This window comes from Drosophila pseudoobscura, chromosome 2, assembly GCF_009870125.1.
Source record: "Drosophila pseudoobscura strain MV-25-SWS-2005 chromosome 2, UCI_Dpse_MV25, whole genome shotgun sequence".
NCBI classification, from domain to species: Eukaryota; Metazoa; Arthropoda; class Insecta; order Diptera; family Drosophilidae; genus Drosophila; species Drosophila pseudoobscura.
The window spans coordinates 7,305,737-7,322,194 of NC_046679.1; the positions used below are offsets into that span (position 1 = coordinate 7,305,737).

General features: G+C 46.5%; 3 protein-coding genes across 3 annotated transcripts; 1 reads left to right on the plus strand and 2 right to left on the minus strand.

The window, feature by feature from the left end:
* Positions 1 to 1,064: 1,064 nt before the first annotated feature.
* On the plus strand, positions 1,065 to 3,007 carry LOC6896996 (probable cytochrome P450 12a4, mitochondrial). The gene is made up of 4 exons (XM_002137146.4): positions 1,065 to 1,209; positions 1,273 to 1,760; positions 1,823 to 2,270; positions 2,327 to 3,007. Exons 1-4 carry the CDS (start codon positions 1,138 to 1,140, stop codon positions 2,924 to 2,926), a joined length of 1,608 nt encoding a protein of 535 aa, XP_002137182.2. The 5' UTR covers positions 1,065 to 1,137; the 3' UTR covers positions 2,927 to 3,007.
* A 2,311-nt stretch (positions 3,008 to 5,318) lies between these two features.
* Positions 5,319 to 11,039, minus strand: Ppcs (phosphopantothenoylcysteine synthetase). The gene is made up of 5 exons (XM_001358143.4): positions 10,140 to 11,039; positions 9,310 to 9,753; positions 6,299 to 6,484; positions 6,085 to 6,222; positions 5,319 to 6,015 (listed from the first exon to the last, which is right to left on the minus strand). The coding sequence occupies exons 1-5, from the start codon at positions 10,263 to 10,265 to the stop codon at positions 5,968 to 5,970; spliced, it is 942 nt and encodes a 313-aa protein (XP_001358180.3). The 5' UTR covers positions 10,266 to 11,039; the 3' UTR covers positions 5,319 to 5,967.
* Positions 11,040 to 11,327: 288 nt separating this feature from the next.
* Positions 11,328 to 16,297, minus strand: LOC4801008 (uncharacterized). Its single transcript, XM_001358144.5, has 4 exons — positions 16,002 to 16,297; positions 14,613 to 14,728; positions 11,982 to 12,376; positions 11,328 to 11,922 (listed from the first exon to the last, which is right to left on the minus strand). Exons 1-4 carry the CDS (start codon positions 16,066 to 16,068, stop codon positions 11,799 to 11,801), a joined length of 702 nt encoding a protein of 233 aa, XP_001358181.4. The 5' UTR covers positions 16,069 to 16,297; the 3' UTR covers positions 11,328 to 11,798.
* Positions 16,298 to 16,458: the final 161 nt, after the last annotated feature.

Sequence of the window (16,458 nt, forward strand, 5' to 3'; positions counted from 1 at the left end):
GTCGATAGAGCCCTGTCTGTCTGTCCGTCCGTCCGTCTGTCCGTCTGTCCGTCCGTCCGTCTGTCCGTCTGTCCGTCCCCTTCAGCGCCTAATGCTCAAAGACTATAAGAGCTAGAGCAACGATGTTTTGGATCCAGACTTCTGTGATATGTCACTGCTCCAAAAATATTTCAAAACTTTGCCCCGCCCACTTCCGCCCCCACAAAGGGCGAAAATCTGTGGCATCCACAATTTCGACGATACGAGAAAACTAAAAACGCAGAATCGTAGAAGATGACTATATCTTCTAGAGTGCAAAATCTGAACCAGATCGTATAATTATTACAGCCAGAATCACGAAAACAATTTCACACTTTCTCGCTCTGTCTCACTCTAACACACAGGTTTCATGGTCGGTTTTGCCAGTTGCAAAATATGAGTTCAAGGATCTCAGAACCTATAAAAGCCAGAGCAACCAAATTTGGTATCCACACTCCTGTGATATCGGACCTTGACCGTTTCCTGTCCAAATTTCGCCACACCCCCTTCCGCCCCCGCAAAGGACGGAAATCTGGGGCAACCACAAATCTCAGAGACTATTAAGGCTAGAGTAACCAAATTTGGTACACACACTCCTTTAAGATGTTACTATAAAACGTATATCTCAGAATTTCGCCCCACCCCCATCCGCCCCCACAAAGGACGAAAATCTGTTGCATCCACAATATTGCAGATTTGAGAAAACTAAAAACGCAGAATTATAGATAATGACCATATCTATTAGATTGCTGAATCTGGATCAGATCAGATCATTTTTATAGCCAAAAGGAACAAATCAATTTGCAGTGGCTACGCAGCGCCCGACGTCACGCTCAGACTGATTTTCTGTCTCTCTCGCACGCACTCTTTGTCGTGTCGTTAAATATTAGCGGCGTCTGCCGGAGGAGAGCCATACTGACTTAGTATCGGGTATAACCGTAGAGTTGCGGTGTCCGCAGCAACTCACAACGTTCCCCCTCGTTAAGTTTGTGCGCTGTTATCATCCAATTTAGCAGCCAAGCTCTCGCAGGCCTTTGGAATAGCTAGCTAATGGAACGACCGGTCAGAGACAGATCAGTTTAGCTTTGGCAGCGAACGACATAGGTTCCAAAAAGCAAAATGTTGAAAGTGCGCAGCGGTCTATCTATAATTCAGGCGCAAAAAGCGGCTGTCTCTGTCAGCTGTCCGCTGGTAAATAGACATATACATATATCGCTGACGTCACCAGGAAATTACAATTCGAATCTTCTATAGCGTTGGCAGACCACAGCAGCTGTAGCAGAGCCCAGAAATGATGCAGAGTGGCTGCAAGCTCGTCCCTTTGATCAGATTCCTAGTACAACATTTCTGTCGACTGTTCGGAATTTTATGCCTGGAGGAAAATATAGAAAATTGGACATTGTGGAATTGTTCCAGGCTTTGCAAGACGACTATGGAGACATATTCTATTTACCAGGTATCATGGGAGGCCCGTCATTTCTGACGACTCACAATCCCAAGGACTTCGAGGTCGTGTTCCGGAACGAGGGCGTATGGCCCAATCGACCTGGCAGCGATACTCTTCGCTATCATCGGCAGACTCATAGGAAGGATTTCTTCCAGGGAGTCGAGGGAGTTATACCTACACAAGGAAAAACCTGGAGCGACTTTCGATCCACTGTAAATCCTGTCCTCATGCAGCCGAAGAACGTGCGGCTTTACTATAAGAAGATGTCCCAAGTGAACCAGGAGTTTGTGCAACGGTGCGTATGACTGAAAAGAAATTCGAGTCTATTGTCTGTTCAATGGTATTCTCCATTCGCAGTATTAAAACACTCCGTGACGTCGACACCCAGGAAGTTCCTGATGATTTCATAAGCATTATAAACCGGTGGACCCTCGAATCAGTCTCTGTGGTGGCTCTGGACAAGCAGTTGGGACTGCTCAAAGAGTCGGGCGATAACGACCTGGCTGTGTTACTTTTCAAGCACCTGGACGATTTTTTCGAGCTATCAGCCGATCTAGAGATAAAGCCCTCCATCTGGCGTTACGTTAAAACACCCAAGCTAATGAAACTAATGAAAGCACTGGACGGCGTTCAAGAAGTAACCTTAGCGTATGTAGATGAAGCTATAGAGCGTCTAGAGAAGGAGGCCAAGGAAGGAGTTGTCCGTCCTGAGAGCGAGCAGAGTGTACTGCAAAAGCTACTCAAGGTCGACAAGAAGGTGGCGACGGTTATGGCCATGGACATGCTAATGGCCGGAGTGGATACCGTAAGTAGTCTGCTGATCTCATACTTACCCTTATCTCATACATCCTCTTTTTCCAGACCTCAAGTACATTTACAGCGGCCTTGCTGTGCCTTGCCAAGAATCCGGAGAAACAGGCCATACTCCGAGAGGAGGTGATGAAGGTTCTACCCGAGAAGGACTCCGAGTTCACTGAGGCATCGATGAAGAACGTTCCCTATCTACGTGCGTGCATCAAGGAGTCACAACGGTTGTACCCACTGGTCATCGGAAATATCCGAGTTCTCAATCGGGACAGTGTTCTAAGTGGATACCAAGTGCCTGCTGGCACCTTTATCTCGATGGTTCCTACTTCTTTGCTTTCAAGCGAGGAGCACTTCCTCAAAGCTAATGAGTTCCTGCCAGAACGTTGGATGCGTAGCGCCACAGACTCCACCGGGGAATGCCCAGCGAACGACTTGAAGCTGAAGAATCCATTCGTGTTCTTGCCCTTCGGATTTGGACCCCGGATGTGCGTGGGAAAGCGCATCGTGGACATGGAGCTAGAGCTGGGCATCGCCCGACTCATTCGGAACTTCAGCATTGAGTTCAATCATCCCACGGAGAAAGCTTTCCGCTCCTCCCTGATCAGTTTGCCCAACATACCTCTTAAGTTTAAGTTCACCGACTTGCCCAATTGAAGCATTGTTATGCGTTGCTTTGGTCTTGAATTTATTCCGATTATATTCCTTGTGATAAGATAAGATTTGCAGTCGTTTGAACTTGTTTGTGAAGTGTTTTGGTTGGAAAAAGAGGAGGTAAGACAGCAAGTCCAGGGCTGCAATGAATCCAATTGTGAAGAGCCGTCCCAGATATGCCAGACCCGACCCTACCGATGGCTAGCCTGAGGGGGAATGAAACAAGCTGGTTGGTTTGTCTATACATTTAAAGCTATTTCATTTCCAGTTTAATACACACTCAAATATATTTATGATCTATATATGTAGGTAGACATTCTAGACACTCAATACGGTATATGGTACATTTGTGGTAAACATTTTACAACAGTTTTACAGTTAAACAGCTCTTGGATTCTGGTTATACTCGTAATGGAGGCAGGGTCACGTACTGCCATCAATTGGATGTCGATTCGCACGATGCTCTTTTGGCCAATTTCAACAATAAAATAGTTAGTTAGTTAGCTTTACTGGCCAAATGCTTGTAGAGAGTAAATATTCAATGGAAAATCCGTATGTTCTTAGTTTCTTAGTGTTTTTTTTTCTTCAAGGTAGACATAAAGATATATTTGTGATTTTTGTTTTCTTTTTATCATATTTTGTTCGATTTTTACTTTGGTTTGGTCCAAATGGATATTGAAACTTTAACAGATTGGTTCTCTTGGTTTTTGTTTAACTTTTTGTTTTTAACGAATATATGTAAGTTATTATAAACATTTTCTAGAAGTTTTGGAAAGTTTTTTATAATTTATTATTTGTAATTTTCCCTTTTGTTTATTGCACTTTACGTTAGACATTTATGAGCTGAATCTAAGGAAAGTTCACACGTTTTTATCTATATTTGTATTGTATATAAAATAAATTGGAAATCAGTCCTAAATTATGGATATGAAAAGGTTCTCCTTCGACTTGCATTGGAACGTTTTTTACTATATCATTTCCAGTGCCCCTTTATTCAGTATTCAAAAAATATCATCACCTTTCGCCAGCCCCTACCAGAACGAAACCCCCCCCCTGATACACACATTCATATGTACTGTATTGTTCGCAAACTGAATTTTTATGTTTATATTTTAATGCACAATCGATACGCAAAAATATACACAATAAAAGCATCAGCAGGAGGAAAGCCTGATATGTGGGTGTGGCAATGAAATCGAGCAACAAGAAAACGAAAACGAAAAGGAAAACGGAGCCAGACTTAAATCCTGCTGAGCCACATACATATGAGTATAGTATATGTGATGTGGTGTCTGTTGCTCTTGTGGCTGTTGCCTGCTGTTTCTGTCTCTGTTTGTGGTGCGTGCCGGGGCAATAAAATCTAATTTGATGCAGGCTCCTCACATCTCCCCCTCCACACAGACGCACACACAGACAGACACTCCTCTTATACGCACACACAGACAGACATACACTCCTCTTATACGCACACACATCAGCAGAGGGGGGAGAAATGTGGAACTTTTTTCCATGACTCGTTTGAAACACAAACAGAACGGAATATAAAAAAACGTTGCATAGTTCTAGGCTGCTGAACAAAACCCACAAAATGCGGGCGGGACGGAAGTGGTTACAACTCCCTGTTTGGAGGGGTTAACAGCCACTACCCCCCCTCCACCACTGGCCCAAACCAACTCTTTTCACCACAGAGCCGTTTAAGCGGGCGGCTTAGCGCCCCCAAAAGGCGTAGATAAAAGGCGGCAACAACATAACATGCAATAAAAATGTGCCAAAGAAGGACCCTAAGGGCCCTTCTTCGTTTGGCCTTCTCCCAGGCTGTCTGCCGGCAGCCAAGCCATCGCTTAGCTATTCCTGTCGAGTGTGTGTTGTGTGTACGAGATGTTAATTACTTTTTTGGCTGCACGGCCGTGTATGGGTACGTGCATATTCAAGCCGGGGAAAACTCAATTTGGCTGCTTTAAGCTGACCTTTGGCTATGGGGGGTCTTGACTTGACCCGCTTTGCATAGACAGGCGCCAAGGTAGTACGAGCACTCTTATAAGCCACCATAAATTTGAAACGACAAGGACATTAGACGAAGCTTCCTTTTTTTTGTTGTTGCTATGCAAAACAGGCAAATCAATTGTCGCGTCGCCTGCCACTGACAGCCGTCGAGGGACAAGAGCCCAGGACAGAGGCCGGGACTGGGGCAGGGGCAGGGGCAGGGCAGGGACTGGGGCAGGGACAGAGTACGGCCAACAAATTGCGATTGCATGTGGCGGCTTTTTGGCGGATTTTAAACATGTCTGCTTTGGTTTGTGTGAAGGGCTTAAAATTGCTACCGACTAATTTCAGGCAAAGTCGATCGATGCTTCATTAAATATAAAATCATAAGCTCCGCAGAGCGGGCCCCAGAGCACACATAAATCAAAAACGTTTATTGATGTGTACGCCCCACAGCTGCGTATACTTGATGACATAAAAGGACAGGCCGGTAAAACGATGGGACGGGACGGGATGGGATGGGATGGCAAGATGGAAGGCCAATCCAGCCAGCAGAGTGTATACATACAAGTGACATCATTTCTCGGGACAACATTAAACGAAATACATTAACTAATATGAAAACGGCAGAAAGGACCGACACCGACACCGACACCGACAACGACACCAACTAAGGCTAAGGCTAAGGGTCGAAATGGAGACGATGCCCCATCAATTATGAGGCGTGACCATAAACAGGAATACTTATTGTTACGGCAACTCAAGCTCGAAGGAATATATGCAAATGTCTAGTCACTATCCGGTGTTCTGTGTTCAGTGTTCTGTATTCGGGCATTCGGGGTATTCGGCATTTAGTATTTCAGTATTCGCTATGGACTATAACCTGCTCAATATTTGCGGCCAAAGCTTGGCGTGCCCGGATTGAGCACGCGACAATAATGCGAGGTGGTCACGCAATACGTATCCTCCCCATCGTCATCCTGGTGCTGGAGCTGCTGGTGGTGGTGGTGGTGGTGTTGCTGCTGCTGCTGCTGCTGTTGCCGGCGGCGCATTGATAACGGTCATTGGCGCTGCTGGGCGTTGTTGATGTACTCGTTGTGCTTTAGCACCTGAAAACAAAACGAAAATACCGATTTAAGCACATATAGCGGCTTTTCGCGATGTCGATTGCTCCTTACCAGGTCGGCCACAATGGGCTCCTCGATCTCCAGGCCCTGCAGCGTTTGCTCGCGGCTCAAATGCAGCTCGTAGGAATCTGTGGGCGTGACAAACACCACGCGATGTTTGCGTGTCTGCAGTATATTGGCAATGACCAGCTGGCGGGTAAGAGCGGGAGGTGCGGTGAGTGGTTGCAGTGGCTGTCCACTTCTGATTGACTCCGACTTGACTCACCTTATGCTTGTATTTGTTGAGGCTGTCACGTGCCTTGACAATCAATAGACTCTCGTCTGTCTCCAGCTTAAAGGACACCACGAAAGCGTGCGGCACCCAGAGGCTGGCCAATGGGGCGAGCATTTTTGGCACCAGCTGCAGCGAAATCGTCGGCGCTCCATCGCCCGATTGCATTTTGTGGGTGGGCTGCAATACACGGAATGACAGTGGTTAGTTTTTTCAATGGCCCGTAGTTCGGCCCACGCTGCGTATGAGCGACGTGACGGGGCGCTGCCTGGTACTCGTAGATTGGTTTTCTGGTTGCCACTCCGCAAAAGCCACAAATGGAAAGGACACACACTAACAGACCAACAGACAGACAGACAGACACACAGATACAGAATGCGGCAGACGCATACACAAGTAGCCGCCACCCAGGACAGGCAGTAAAATGTCCTTGCAACACAAACAGACGGACGTTTGGAGGGACAGACGGGCTGTCGACTGACGATGAAATAAAAGGCCAGGGTTGCTGCTTCTGTGGCCCCGCCACGTGGCATATGAATTACAACTAATTGAAAGCATAACTCAGCCGTAATGAGCTAACGGCATCGCCTGGCTGCACATCCGCCCCAAGGCTCTCCTTAAAGTCCTTTAAAATATCGCACATACGCCAGCGACTTGTTGAGCGTACCCCCCGCAGTACCGTTTTATTCTCATTAACTGAGCAGCACCGTAAGCGGCTCTAAGCTGCTGACCAGTCCTCTCGCTCTCTGTATACAAAGGCAGGCAGAGTACACGGACAAACGGACAAACGGATGAACAGAGGGACAGAGAGACAGAGAGACAGAGAGACGGACATGCCTAAGTAGCCGGAGACATTGTGCGAGGAGAGAAATGAAAAATGTAGCCCAAGGCATTGAGCCGACAACGAAAGCGAAAAGGAAAACGAAGGCGAAGGCGAAGAAGGAGAAGGAGAAGCAGACGCAAGACAAAAGCAACAGTGAGAAAAAAAAGAGGAAGAGAGGAAGAAGGACGGCAGGCATTGACAATTGTGGGTCTGCTGCTGATTAGAACTTTAAGCTTTTGAGTAAAAAAAAAAAATAAACAGAAAAGTTTTGTGGCGTGGCTCTTGCACTCTCTGGGAACAGCTAGCAGCTGTTGACATTGAATTTACCACCACAGCCACCCCCGCTCTCTCTCTCTCTGTCTCTCTCTCAACAGTATAGCTTTGTTAGTGTTAGTGTTAGTGCTCGTGTTCGTGTCCCTGCCTGTCTGTGCGTGTGTGCGTTCATGCATGCTCTTGTAAAATCTTTTGATTTGATTTGCGGATTTCGGCACGTCGCCGCTTTTGTCCTGTTTCCGTTTTGGCTTCTCTGCTTTTTAGTTTACTCGTTTTAATTTCTTGTTTGTTTTTACTTATTACAATTTACTTAGGATCCTCCCCCCCTTCACCGTCCACCAAAAGTTAATTCAAATTCAAAGTCGCCTTCGTAGCTGCCTTTGCATAAATTTGCAAAAGGCTTTTCCGAGGGCGAGCACGGTCCTGATGATGTGATTGTGAAATTGAATTTTTAGTATGCTCTTGTACAGGACAGACTACTGTAGTACTTGTACTATTTCTGGCATCTCCAGCGACAAAGTTTCAAGAGTGCCTGGGACCGACCTTGCAGCAGGATCTCTGGGAATGAGTTTTCAATTTCACAGAAAAGCAAGAGACTGAAACACTTCAATAGCCACTTAAACACAAGTTACTTGTAGTTAGTTCATGCTCTGCAGCTTGAACTTTTATTTATGGAGCTGATTATGCAAATCCCAATCGATTTGCAGGCCCCCTTAGAGAAGAGTAGCCCAAATATCTATATACTTGACTCCCACTCGTATCCGTACATCAACAGGCCATTCCCGTGTTTTTGGATGCCGACGGCACAGCCACAAGCTGGTAGTGTGGAACAATTTAATCAAGTGAACGGACGATTTGTGGGTAACACCCCACGACCGACCACGACCACGACCACGACCACAGAGAGGCGCGAGGGGGCGGGCGGAATGTGTCTTTAGAATGGCGGCGACAGGAAATGCACGAACTGAACGGAAACAGAGCGTAGGAAGTGCCACGACGACGATGCCTGGGCGGCAAGTGGAAAACTTTCGTGTTTACCCCCTAAAGCATCTATCACGTTCGGTGATACTTATGTATGTCTGTATATCTGTATGCATCTGTGGTCGGGTGGCATGCAAATGCAAGGAGACAGGCAGCCAGGCAGCTAGGCAGCTAGGCAGCTTGGCAGCCAGGCAAAAGCCATTCACACCCCACCAAACGGACATTTGATGCACTTGAAAGCCTTTCGCTGCTCCTGCTGTCCCTGCTCCTGTGCTGAATATTCACCAACAAGTCAGCTGTCAGAGACTGGGGGCTTAGAGTGGGGTCTGACAAGTAAACACGCCCACAAGCCCTACTAGGAGTGGGCGGCACACTGTGAGTGAATGAAACCCAAAAGGTGGGCGGAAAAGATGAGTGAGGAATAGAGAAACCCGCGTGGGTGGACCCTACTCCACGGACAGGATTCAGGTAAAGTGTAGCCGGGACTAGAGAGAAACATGCTAACAAGGAAAATTATGCAAATCAAATTATTTGTTGACAATGTTAAGGCTGCTGCTGGCTGGCTGGCGAACAAGGGGCCACCCGTGACAGGCGGCTCTGCGATAAGGAGGTGTGGCAGGGGCAGACATAGTGCTCCTCTTCTCGCTGCCTGCTGCCAGGAAGCCCAGCCTAACGTCAATAATGTGAAGAGGAAATGTGTCAAAGGCAGGATGGTGACTGGTACTCCGCCGTGTAACTGGGGACTGGTACTGGGTACTGGGTACTGGGATGGAGTGCGCACAAGGGCAACGCAATCAGAATCAGAATCAACTTTGCAGATCGATAAAAACCCATTTCCAGGCAACTAGAAGCCCCCGCTCATCGATGACGAGTGCAATCAATTACAAGATTTCCCACATGGCCGCCCAACACGACGCTCCCCGCTTACCATCATGTCCTCGGGTATGTAGAAATCGGATACGGCAGCCGCCAAGTAGAGCACGGCACGTTCCTCGAACGCAGCCAGGCACTCGCAAGCGGCCCGCAACAGCCACATGTAGTCGACGACGCTGGTGAAGTTCACATACAAAATCATCTGGGTCTCCCGGGCAATCTTGTATTTGGCCAGCACCGGTGCGAACACATCCACCGAGTCCGGCTTGATGGCTATCGTCGAGCTCTGGCTGTTGTCCGCTATGTCCAGCATATCGAAAAACTGCTGCCCCGTGAAGTGGCGTGTGAAGGGCTCCAGCGATTTGTGGCGATGCATAAAGATCACGGCATAGTCATGGTCAAGAAAGTATTCCGCCGAGGCAGAGCCCCGAGTGCCGGCACTAAAATTGTCCACAAATCGTACCGTATTGTGCTCCAAAGGTACTGTAGTTCCACCAGACTGGAAAGGAAGAGAACAAAGAGGTTTAGATAAATATTCTGGTGCAGTCGAAGATCTAAATGGCATTAAAGGAGAGTTAGTGCTCAGGGACACACTTTTGTGCACCTAAGTGGGCTGTTTCCTAAGAAAATCAATCTCCTCTCCTTTGAGCGGAAATCTTTCCCTATCCCAGCAGACCTTCACGTTTAATATTTCAGCTTATTTATCCTCTGTCAGAAATCCAATACCTGTCATATCCAATGTCTTATCTGTAGGTTCCGAGCCCCCATTAGGAAAGCTTAACCGTTGCCGTTGCCATCCCAGAGGTCAGGTCGGAGGCTTAACCCCACTAATTAATGTGGACTTGGTTGTCAGGGGGGTGTGTGGGGGGACTGGGGCCCACTTACCGTGACGAGAACAATGCGATTTTGGATCTTGTTGTGGCGTTCGCAGAACTCTTTCAGCAGCGACCGATTGTCCTCGAAGTCTGCGGGCGGCAGATGTGTGTTGTAGAAGTCCTCCCAGTGCGTCATTTTTGTGTTGTTTTGTGTGGCGCTGTGCGTTCCACTTGCCTCTTGTTAAAGTCCCCTGTTAATTGGCCGCGATTGCTGAGGGGGCGGAACGGAAGGAAGGAAGCGCACGGGAAAAGCTGGAAGCTCGAAAATAACGAAAATATAAATTTTCAGCCGGAAACTATGCAATGTTGGTTGTCGTCTTTAATTAATAAACAGCGTCGCGTCGCAAGGCAACAAGCGGGAACGGAACTTTGGACGAAACGAACACAGATTGAAGACGAAATTAATTAGATTCGCTTAAAGCCACGCAAATAAATTAATACCAGCACGCACTGCACGCTCTCGTACTATTTTAATTGATTAATTTGCACTTTAAACGGCGTTGACGCTGGCGAAACAGAGGGGCACGTTGGGGCATTCACTGGCTTTCTTATCAATGAAACTGGACAGGCAATGCGCGCGATGCAAAGACGAACGAAAAGCTCTCCGGCTAACAAGCTGGCGCTGCGGTGTGTAGCTGTTGTTTCCTTGTCCGCGGCCCGAGAAAGATTGGGGGCGGCAAGGCCGACTCGGCGAGTGTTCTGTGAGAATCGGAGAACGGCGAACGAGGACGAGCGAGGACGAACACTGACGCAGACACGCGCACTCCAATTCGGCAAGAATATAGAGTGTGTTTTTCGTATTCGTTAGCCAGGCACGAGGATTTTGGCCAGGTTCAAAGTGCAAAATAGACAAAATGTGGAATGCAAAACAGCTGATGCCCCCAGTGCTGTGCAAGTCGCGAGCGAGTGGGCTGTCGGAACTAGTTCTCTAAATGATCCAAACTTGTTGCTTGCCAGAAATTTTTTGCTGCACTAGGAAACTTTTTAGTAATTGGAATATTTAAACTTAGGGTTAATTTAATTATTTGTATGCATATTTATGTGAAAATTTATAAATCATCACAACTTTCAGCAAAATGAACTAGTTCGCAAGCCGAAAACTCGATCGAGCTGAAGTTGGTTGCGCTGCGCAGTGTTGGCGAATACTTTTCTGCGCGCCTAGTTTGAATTCCAAATCAAATTTTAAAAATTTACTGAATTTTTGGTTTACATTCGTTTGAATGCAATAGACAGCATTCAAATCGTTGGTTTATTATGAAATACAAATGTCGCTTCGATACATACAAGTTACAAAAGTACAAAAGAATCTCTATAACAATATCACAAAAACTTACAAGCTAATTGGCTTTGTCAACCACACGCTGCACAACAGTGAGTGCCAGCTGAGGTGACCTTTAGTACTGCGATTAGAGTGTGCGATGTGGTTAATTGGGAAGTGGAATGCATTTCAAATTGCGGTCTCCGACAGGTGAATGTGAATGGAACCGGACCGCGTGGTGAGCGTAAATTTATGGCATTCATTATACAATTGCACTCACTTGGATGCACATGCCGGCGGCCGCTAGCTGTCGCTGGCTGCCGGTTCATCGGTGTTCTGCCCAGTGCATTTTAAATTGAACTTAAGCCTAATTGAATGTTTCTCAGCCCACACCAAACCAGATCAGACGGACTACGCACGCGTCGTTGTCGGCGTTGTGGTCGGTGCATACACATGATAATCAACATCATCGATGCCGTCGCCCTCCTCCTCCAGGTCGCGATTGACCAGTCGCTCCCGCATGCCGTAGCGTTGCCTATGGGGACGACAAATTAGAAATTAGCACTTTCCAAAATTAGGATAATTATGACTTACTCCAGATGTGAACGCCATATGACCAGACCGGCGTACAGGCACACGGAGACCAAGGCCAAGACCACCACAACGATGCCCAGCAGCATGTGACTCTCGCTGATGGCATCGGCCTCTACGTCCACGGGCGTCATCTCGATATTCTCCGCCGTGAAGGCCTCGGTGTCCGTGGCGAGAACTCCGTGACCCTTGAAGCGTTCCTCCAGCTCCTCGCTGGCCGCCAGTCGGCTCTCCTCCTCGCTCTCCTCCGCATCGCCCGATTCGAGTATCTCCACGTCGTACTTGTAGTTCCGGGCCAGCACCATGTTGGTGGCCGAGTTCAACTGATCCTCGTCGCGGTGGGGGTAGGAATTCGCCGTCAGCTCCGACGAGCCCGAGTCCGCATCCGAGTCGACAGACTGCAACGGAAACACAAATTGTTTAAATGTCAGGGACGGATACAGGGACACCCGCTTAAAGTTAGTCACGTAGTTACAGGGGAAACCGTTAACGTTAACGCTAACGGATACTCGTACTCGTATTTGTACAACTCGTCATCAGTCATCGGGCCTGGGCCTGGGCCTGGGGCTGGGGGCATTCAACAAATAAACGGGCTGGCCCCATGTCATCGATGCGGCTCTTGTTGTCGGGCTTTGCGTAATTGATTTTCACGCGGCACGTGATTCTATGCCAATTTGTATGGTCCGACCAAGTTTCTAACTTTCTGTGGGTGTCGGCCTAGCTGTGGGGGCGTGTTCGGGTCGGTTTATGTATTCAATTTTGAGATCATCTCTATAGAATTTCATGCAATAGTTTTCTATATTTTGAGCAAATATTATCCCAGGAAATCGGAGCCCTCGCTGACTCAGCAGCTAAAAATGTTCAAATGTTCAGGAAGCCAAATTCTTTATGGGTTATTAATCATCACGTTGAGGCCAACACCTCGTCAGTGCTCAAATTACGTAGAGAACCCGCAGGTGATAAGGTTTAAGCAATTTGTTGTGTTTTTAGCTTACAGTTTTTTTGGGGATTTATTTACGTAAACAGTAAATAATCCTTGTTATCAGAGAGGTCGCATAAAAAGTGGATATCTGTAAAAACTGTTTACCATTTTTGACTCTCAAACCCTACACTCAGAGAAAATTAAGAACCCTGAGGATCGAATAGTCATACCAATAGATTTTCAAAGAGGGGGCAAAATGGTAGGGAGAAAGTGTTTCACTTACATGCATTGGCATAAATAAGAAAATATTTGATTTCAATATATTTTATATTTTCAATAAATATATTTCATATTTAAATTAAATATTTTCCCCACAAATTTGAAACATTATATTTATTTTGAAGTATTTTATATTTAGATTAAATATGTGCCGTTTTTAAAAGAATTTTAGATACATTTATGCCTCAGGGACAAATCATTAGAATCCAACAACAAAATACACAGTCTTTGGCGAGGCGCAGAAGTCGGTCCCAAGAAACCAAAAACAATACTTTGTTTACTTTAAATCCAAGTAAATTCCATTTAATTTCCCTTTAATTTAAATATATATGTGTTGACTCTAATTGTTCTCTCAGTGCAAAAACTGTTGGTATCTCTGATCCCTTTTCATCTCTAATGAATGAAATTGTACTAGACCCCTAATCACTCTCTTTCCGAAACGCCTCCGGCTATTTGTTATATAACTACGAGTATGTAAATACAGAGCAAGATCTCTGTTTACCGATGCTGACTTCTAATGATCACTCTCCCTGTCTGCCTGTCACTCAAACCCCCCACAGATGGCTGGCCTTGATGGCTTGCAGGGGTCGCTGGGTGAACTCTGTAATTGGCAGTAACAACATTTTACGACTACGTGACTTGCCTCTGTCTCTGGCACAAGCACAAGCACAGGGATCAGACTTTATCTCGTTTCGTGTAATTGTCCGATTTGTTTACAGCTAACGACGACCATAATAATATGAATAAAAGATGGCTAGCACGAGCATCGAGATGCGAGATCAGCGATAAGCGATCTCGAAATCCGATCAAAACGCATCGTCTTGGGAAACACCCTGGGGAACAGCGGCATTCAAACGTCAGACTTTGAGGAATTACCTAGAACTTGAATCGGATTGTGGCTCTGACTCATCAAAAAGCGGGCTTATTGGGAAAGGGAGTTACGTTTGTTGTCTCGTTCAATTCGAGGCCCAGTTTGATGGAATTTCGTGACTAATCCGCTGGAAAGCCTCATCAGCATTTGGTTTGTGGACTGCTGCGGGTTTCTTTAATTTTATGCAAATGTTCGGCCACTGAAAGTTTTATTGCTGCAGCCCCTCGCTGTACTTTCTGTGCGAGGAGGAGCCTTAAAAGGCGATCGCCGCGCGTGTCTGGTTGCGGTTTTGCATTTAATCAAAGTGAAAATAAATAAACAGTTTGTGCAGAGCGTAAATTTCCGGTTCTGTATAAAAATAAGCCAACATCTGAGCCTGGGCACAGAACCCGATTCAACGTCGGATCGTATTTCATTGGCATGGGCTCTCGGGGTCGTTACTTAATGCCTCAGTGCGTCAGTCATGTCAGGTTGGGTTCGGGGCTCTTGTCGTCGTCCCCTGGCCCAGTTACCCGGCACCTCAGACCCCTGTCATCGGTGGGGGGACTACCACTTAACTTACCTCCTCGCCAGCAGCAGCAGCAGCTCTGACAGATGTTTTATTTCTGGGTTCCGATCCACTCAAATCACTGAGCTCCGAGTCAGTGCTGGACGGGTCCTCTGAGGGCTTGGCATGGGCTAAAAGAGAAAGCAATTAAGCAGAAAACAGATAATGAGTTCCGTGAATTATCGGTGCACAAGTATTTGGTTACAGCTTATCAAAATCGCTGCCGCACTGCTGTTTGTCTTCCCTGAAAAGATCTACCCTACGATCCAAGCAATTCAGAGAAGCTCAAATATTTGGCCAAAGATTTCGCCACTAGCACCTTTTGGTGGCTGGGCCATAAAAATCCAACCAGATATGTATGCCATAGACCCAGACAATCTGAATTGTTTTGCTGCCTGGATTTATCAGTTGACATGAATTTTTTGGCTACGCTTTTGGCAAACAAAACGAAAAGCGTGTTGAGGCTAAAAAACCGGCATGTGGAAAGACAAACATATATGCAAATGTACATATATACTGATAGGCATGTTTGTATGTGGCGGCTATGGCAAACCAGTCCCCGTTTATACTACATACTATATAGCACAAACAATCAACGGTATTTCTAATGCCAGTAACGAGCTCCTCCAATGTTAAAGATCCATTTGTTAGCAACACAACAGCACAGATATGGCGATATCAGACAAGTCTTGCATTTCATTGCATTTGGCATTCATAAGCCGCCCAGATTCGATTTCGCGACTACGTGACGACAATGGTGGAGGCCTCTGTCCTCCATTTGCTAACTTGAGCCATTGATCCACTTTTTGACATCTGTCAAAGTGTTAAAGCCGGGTAGGAATCGGTTCGCTTATCAGAAAATCCCACCGCAAACATGGGTATATCTGTGTAGCAATCATGTAATCACCACATGTCGAACTGCCTGGCGAAATCTTATCGAACAGGATGGACATTTTGCCAATCAGGTGCCTCTCTCTTTCCCCCCGCCCCTCTATCTTTTTGCGACTTGCGGCTAGCTGTGGACCTTGATGGCCAATTCATGGCTGCGTCTTGTCGCGACTGCAGGCGGTCCAAATCCCCATACCCCCCGCCCCATTATAAAAGTTGATATTTATGGGCTTCAGGCCAGGCTTACGGGCCCGAACCGGACCCCAGGCCAGGCCCAGACCAGGCACTTAACGGCAGACACTTAAGGCAAAGGGTAAACTGTAAAACTGTCTATCCAAGTGGTCGCTCCGGCTCCTCCAGCTGCGCGCGAAACTAGTTTCCAAGTAATGGGCTCGTACTCGTAAACGTACAAGAATCAATATTGAGACGCTGCGTGGATTGCGTGTCTGTTTGCTCTCTATCTATGTATCTTTTCCACAATCTTTGTCATTGCATGGCTCTTCTGGTGGTACTTACAGCAATCTGCCAGCAGCAGCACCAGCAAAAACAGGCTACAGTACGTTATACTTTTGCCGTCAACCATTATTTCGTTATTTTTTCCCCCCGTAATAGATACTTCTTTTATCAATAAATTTCTTATCACTCGAGCAAATTATTAGCTCTTACGCGCCACTCGACCGTTGGATATTTTAGCCAGATGAATAAGCGTTGGGGTTTTTTCACCGTATCTTATAAAAACGTGTTTTCAAGGCGGAAAGTGTCGTTTTTAGCGTTTGTTCTCGGCGAGCGTTTCTTTCAGACTAAAACGAAAACGATCAAACGAAATAAATTAAAATACCTGGAATGACAAACATATTCACAACTCTATAACGTCCATTTCCCCCAGGGTATGTGTGCATGGAATGGGACTCATTGTTGTCAACCGGTTATGACGACTAATTCTTGGTTATTCTTTCTTCCGTCGAATATTCCC

What these genes read in the sequence shown, in the direction of transcription:
- LOC6896996 (XM_002137146.4), top strand. Translation starts at nt 1,138, where the DNA reads ATGTTGAAAGTGCGCAGCGGTCTATCTATAATTCAGGCGCAAAAAGCG. An exon ending in AACCAGGAGTTTGTGCAACG is followed by an intron (nt 1,761 to 1,822) that starts GTGCGTATGACT and finishes CTCCATTCGCAG; the next exon opens with TATTAAAACACTCCGTGACG. An exon ending in TAATGGCCGGAGTGGATACC is followed by an intron (nt 2,271 to 2,326) that starts GTAAGTAGTCTG and finishes CTCTTTTTCCAG; the next exon opens with ACCTCAAGTACATTTACAGC.
- Ppcs (XM_001358143.4), bottom strand. Translation starts at nt 10,265, where the DNA reads ATGACGCACTGGGAGGACTTCTACAACACACATCTGCCGCCCGCAGAC. An exon ending in ACATACCCGAGGACATGATG is followed by an intron (nt 6,485 to 9,309) that starts GTAAGCGGGGAG and finishes CGTGTATTGCAG; the next exon opens with CCCACCCACAAAATGCAATC. An exon ending in AGCCCATTGTGGCCGACCTG is followed by an intron (nt 6,016 to 6,084) that starts GTAAGGAGCAAT and finishes TTTTGTTTTCAG; the next exon opens with GTGCTAAAGCACAACGAGTA.
- LOC4801008 (XM_001358144.5), bottom strand. Translation starts at nt 16,068, where the DNA reads ATGGTTGACGGCAAAAGTATAACGTACTGTAGCCTGTTTTTGCTGGTG. An exon ending in GCTGCTGCTGGCAGATTGCT is followed by an intron (nt 14,729 to 16,001) that starts GTAAGTACCACC and finishes TTTCTCTTTTAG; the next exon opens with CCCATGCCAAGCCCTCAGAG. An exon ending in CTGCTGCTGCTGGCGAGGAG is followed by an intron (nt 12,377 to 14,612) that starts GTAAGTTAAGTG and finishes TTTCCGTTGCAG; the next exon opens with TCTGTCGACTCGGATGCGGA.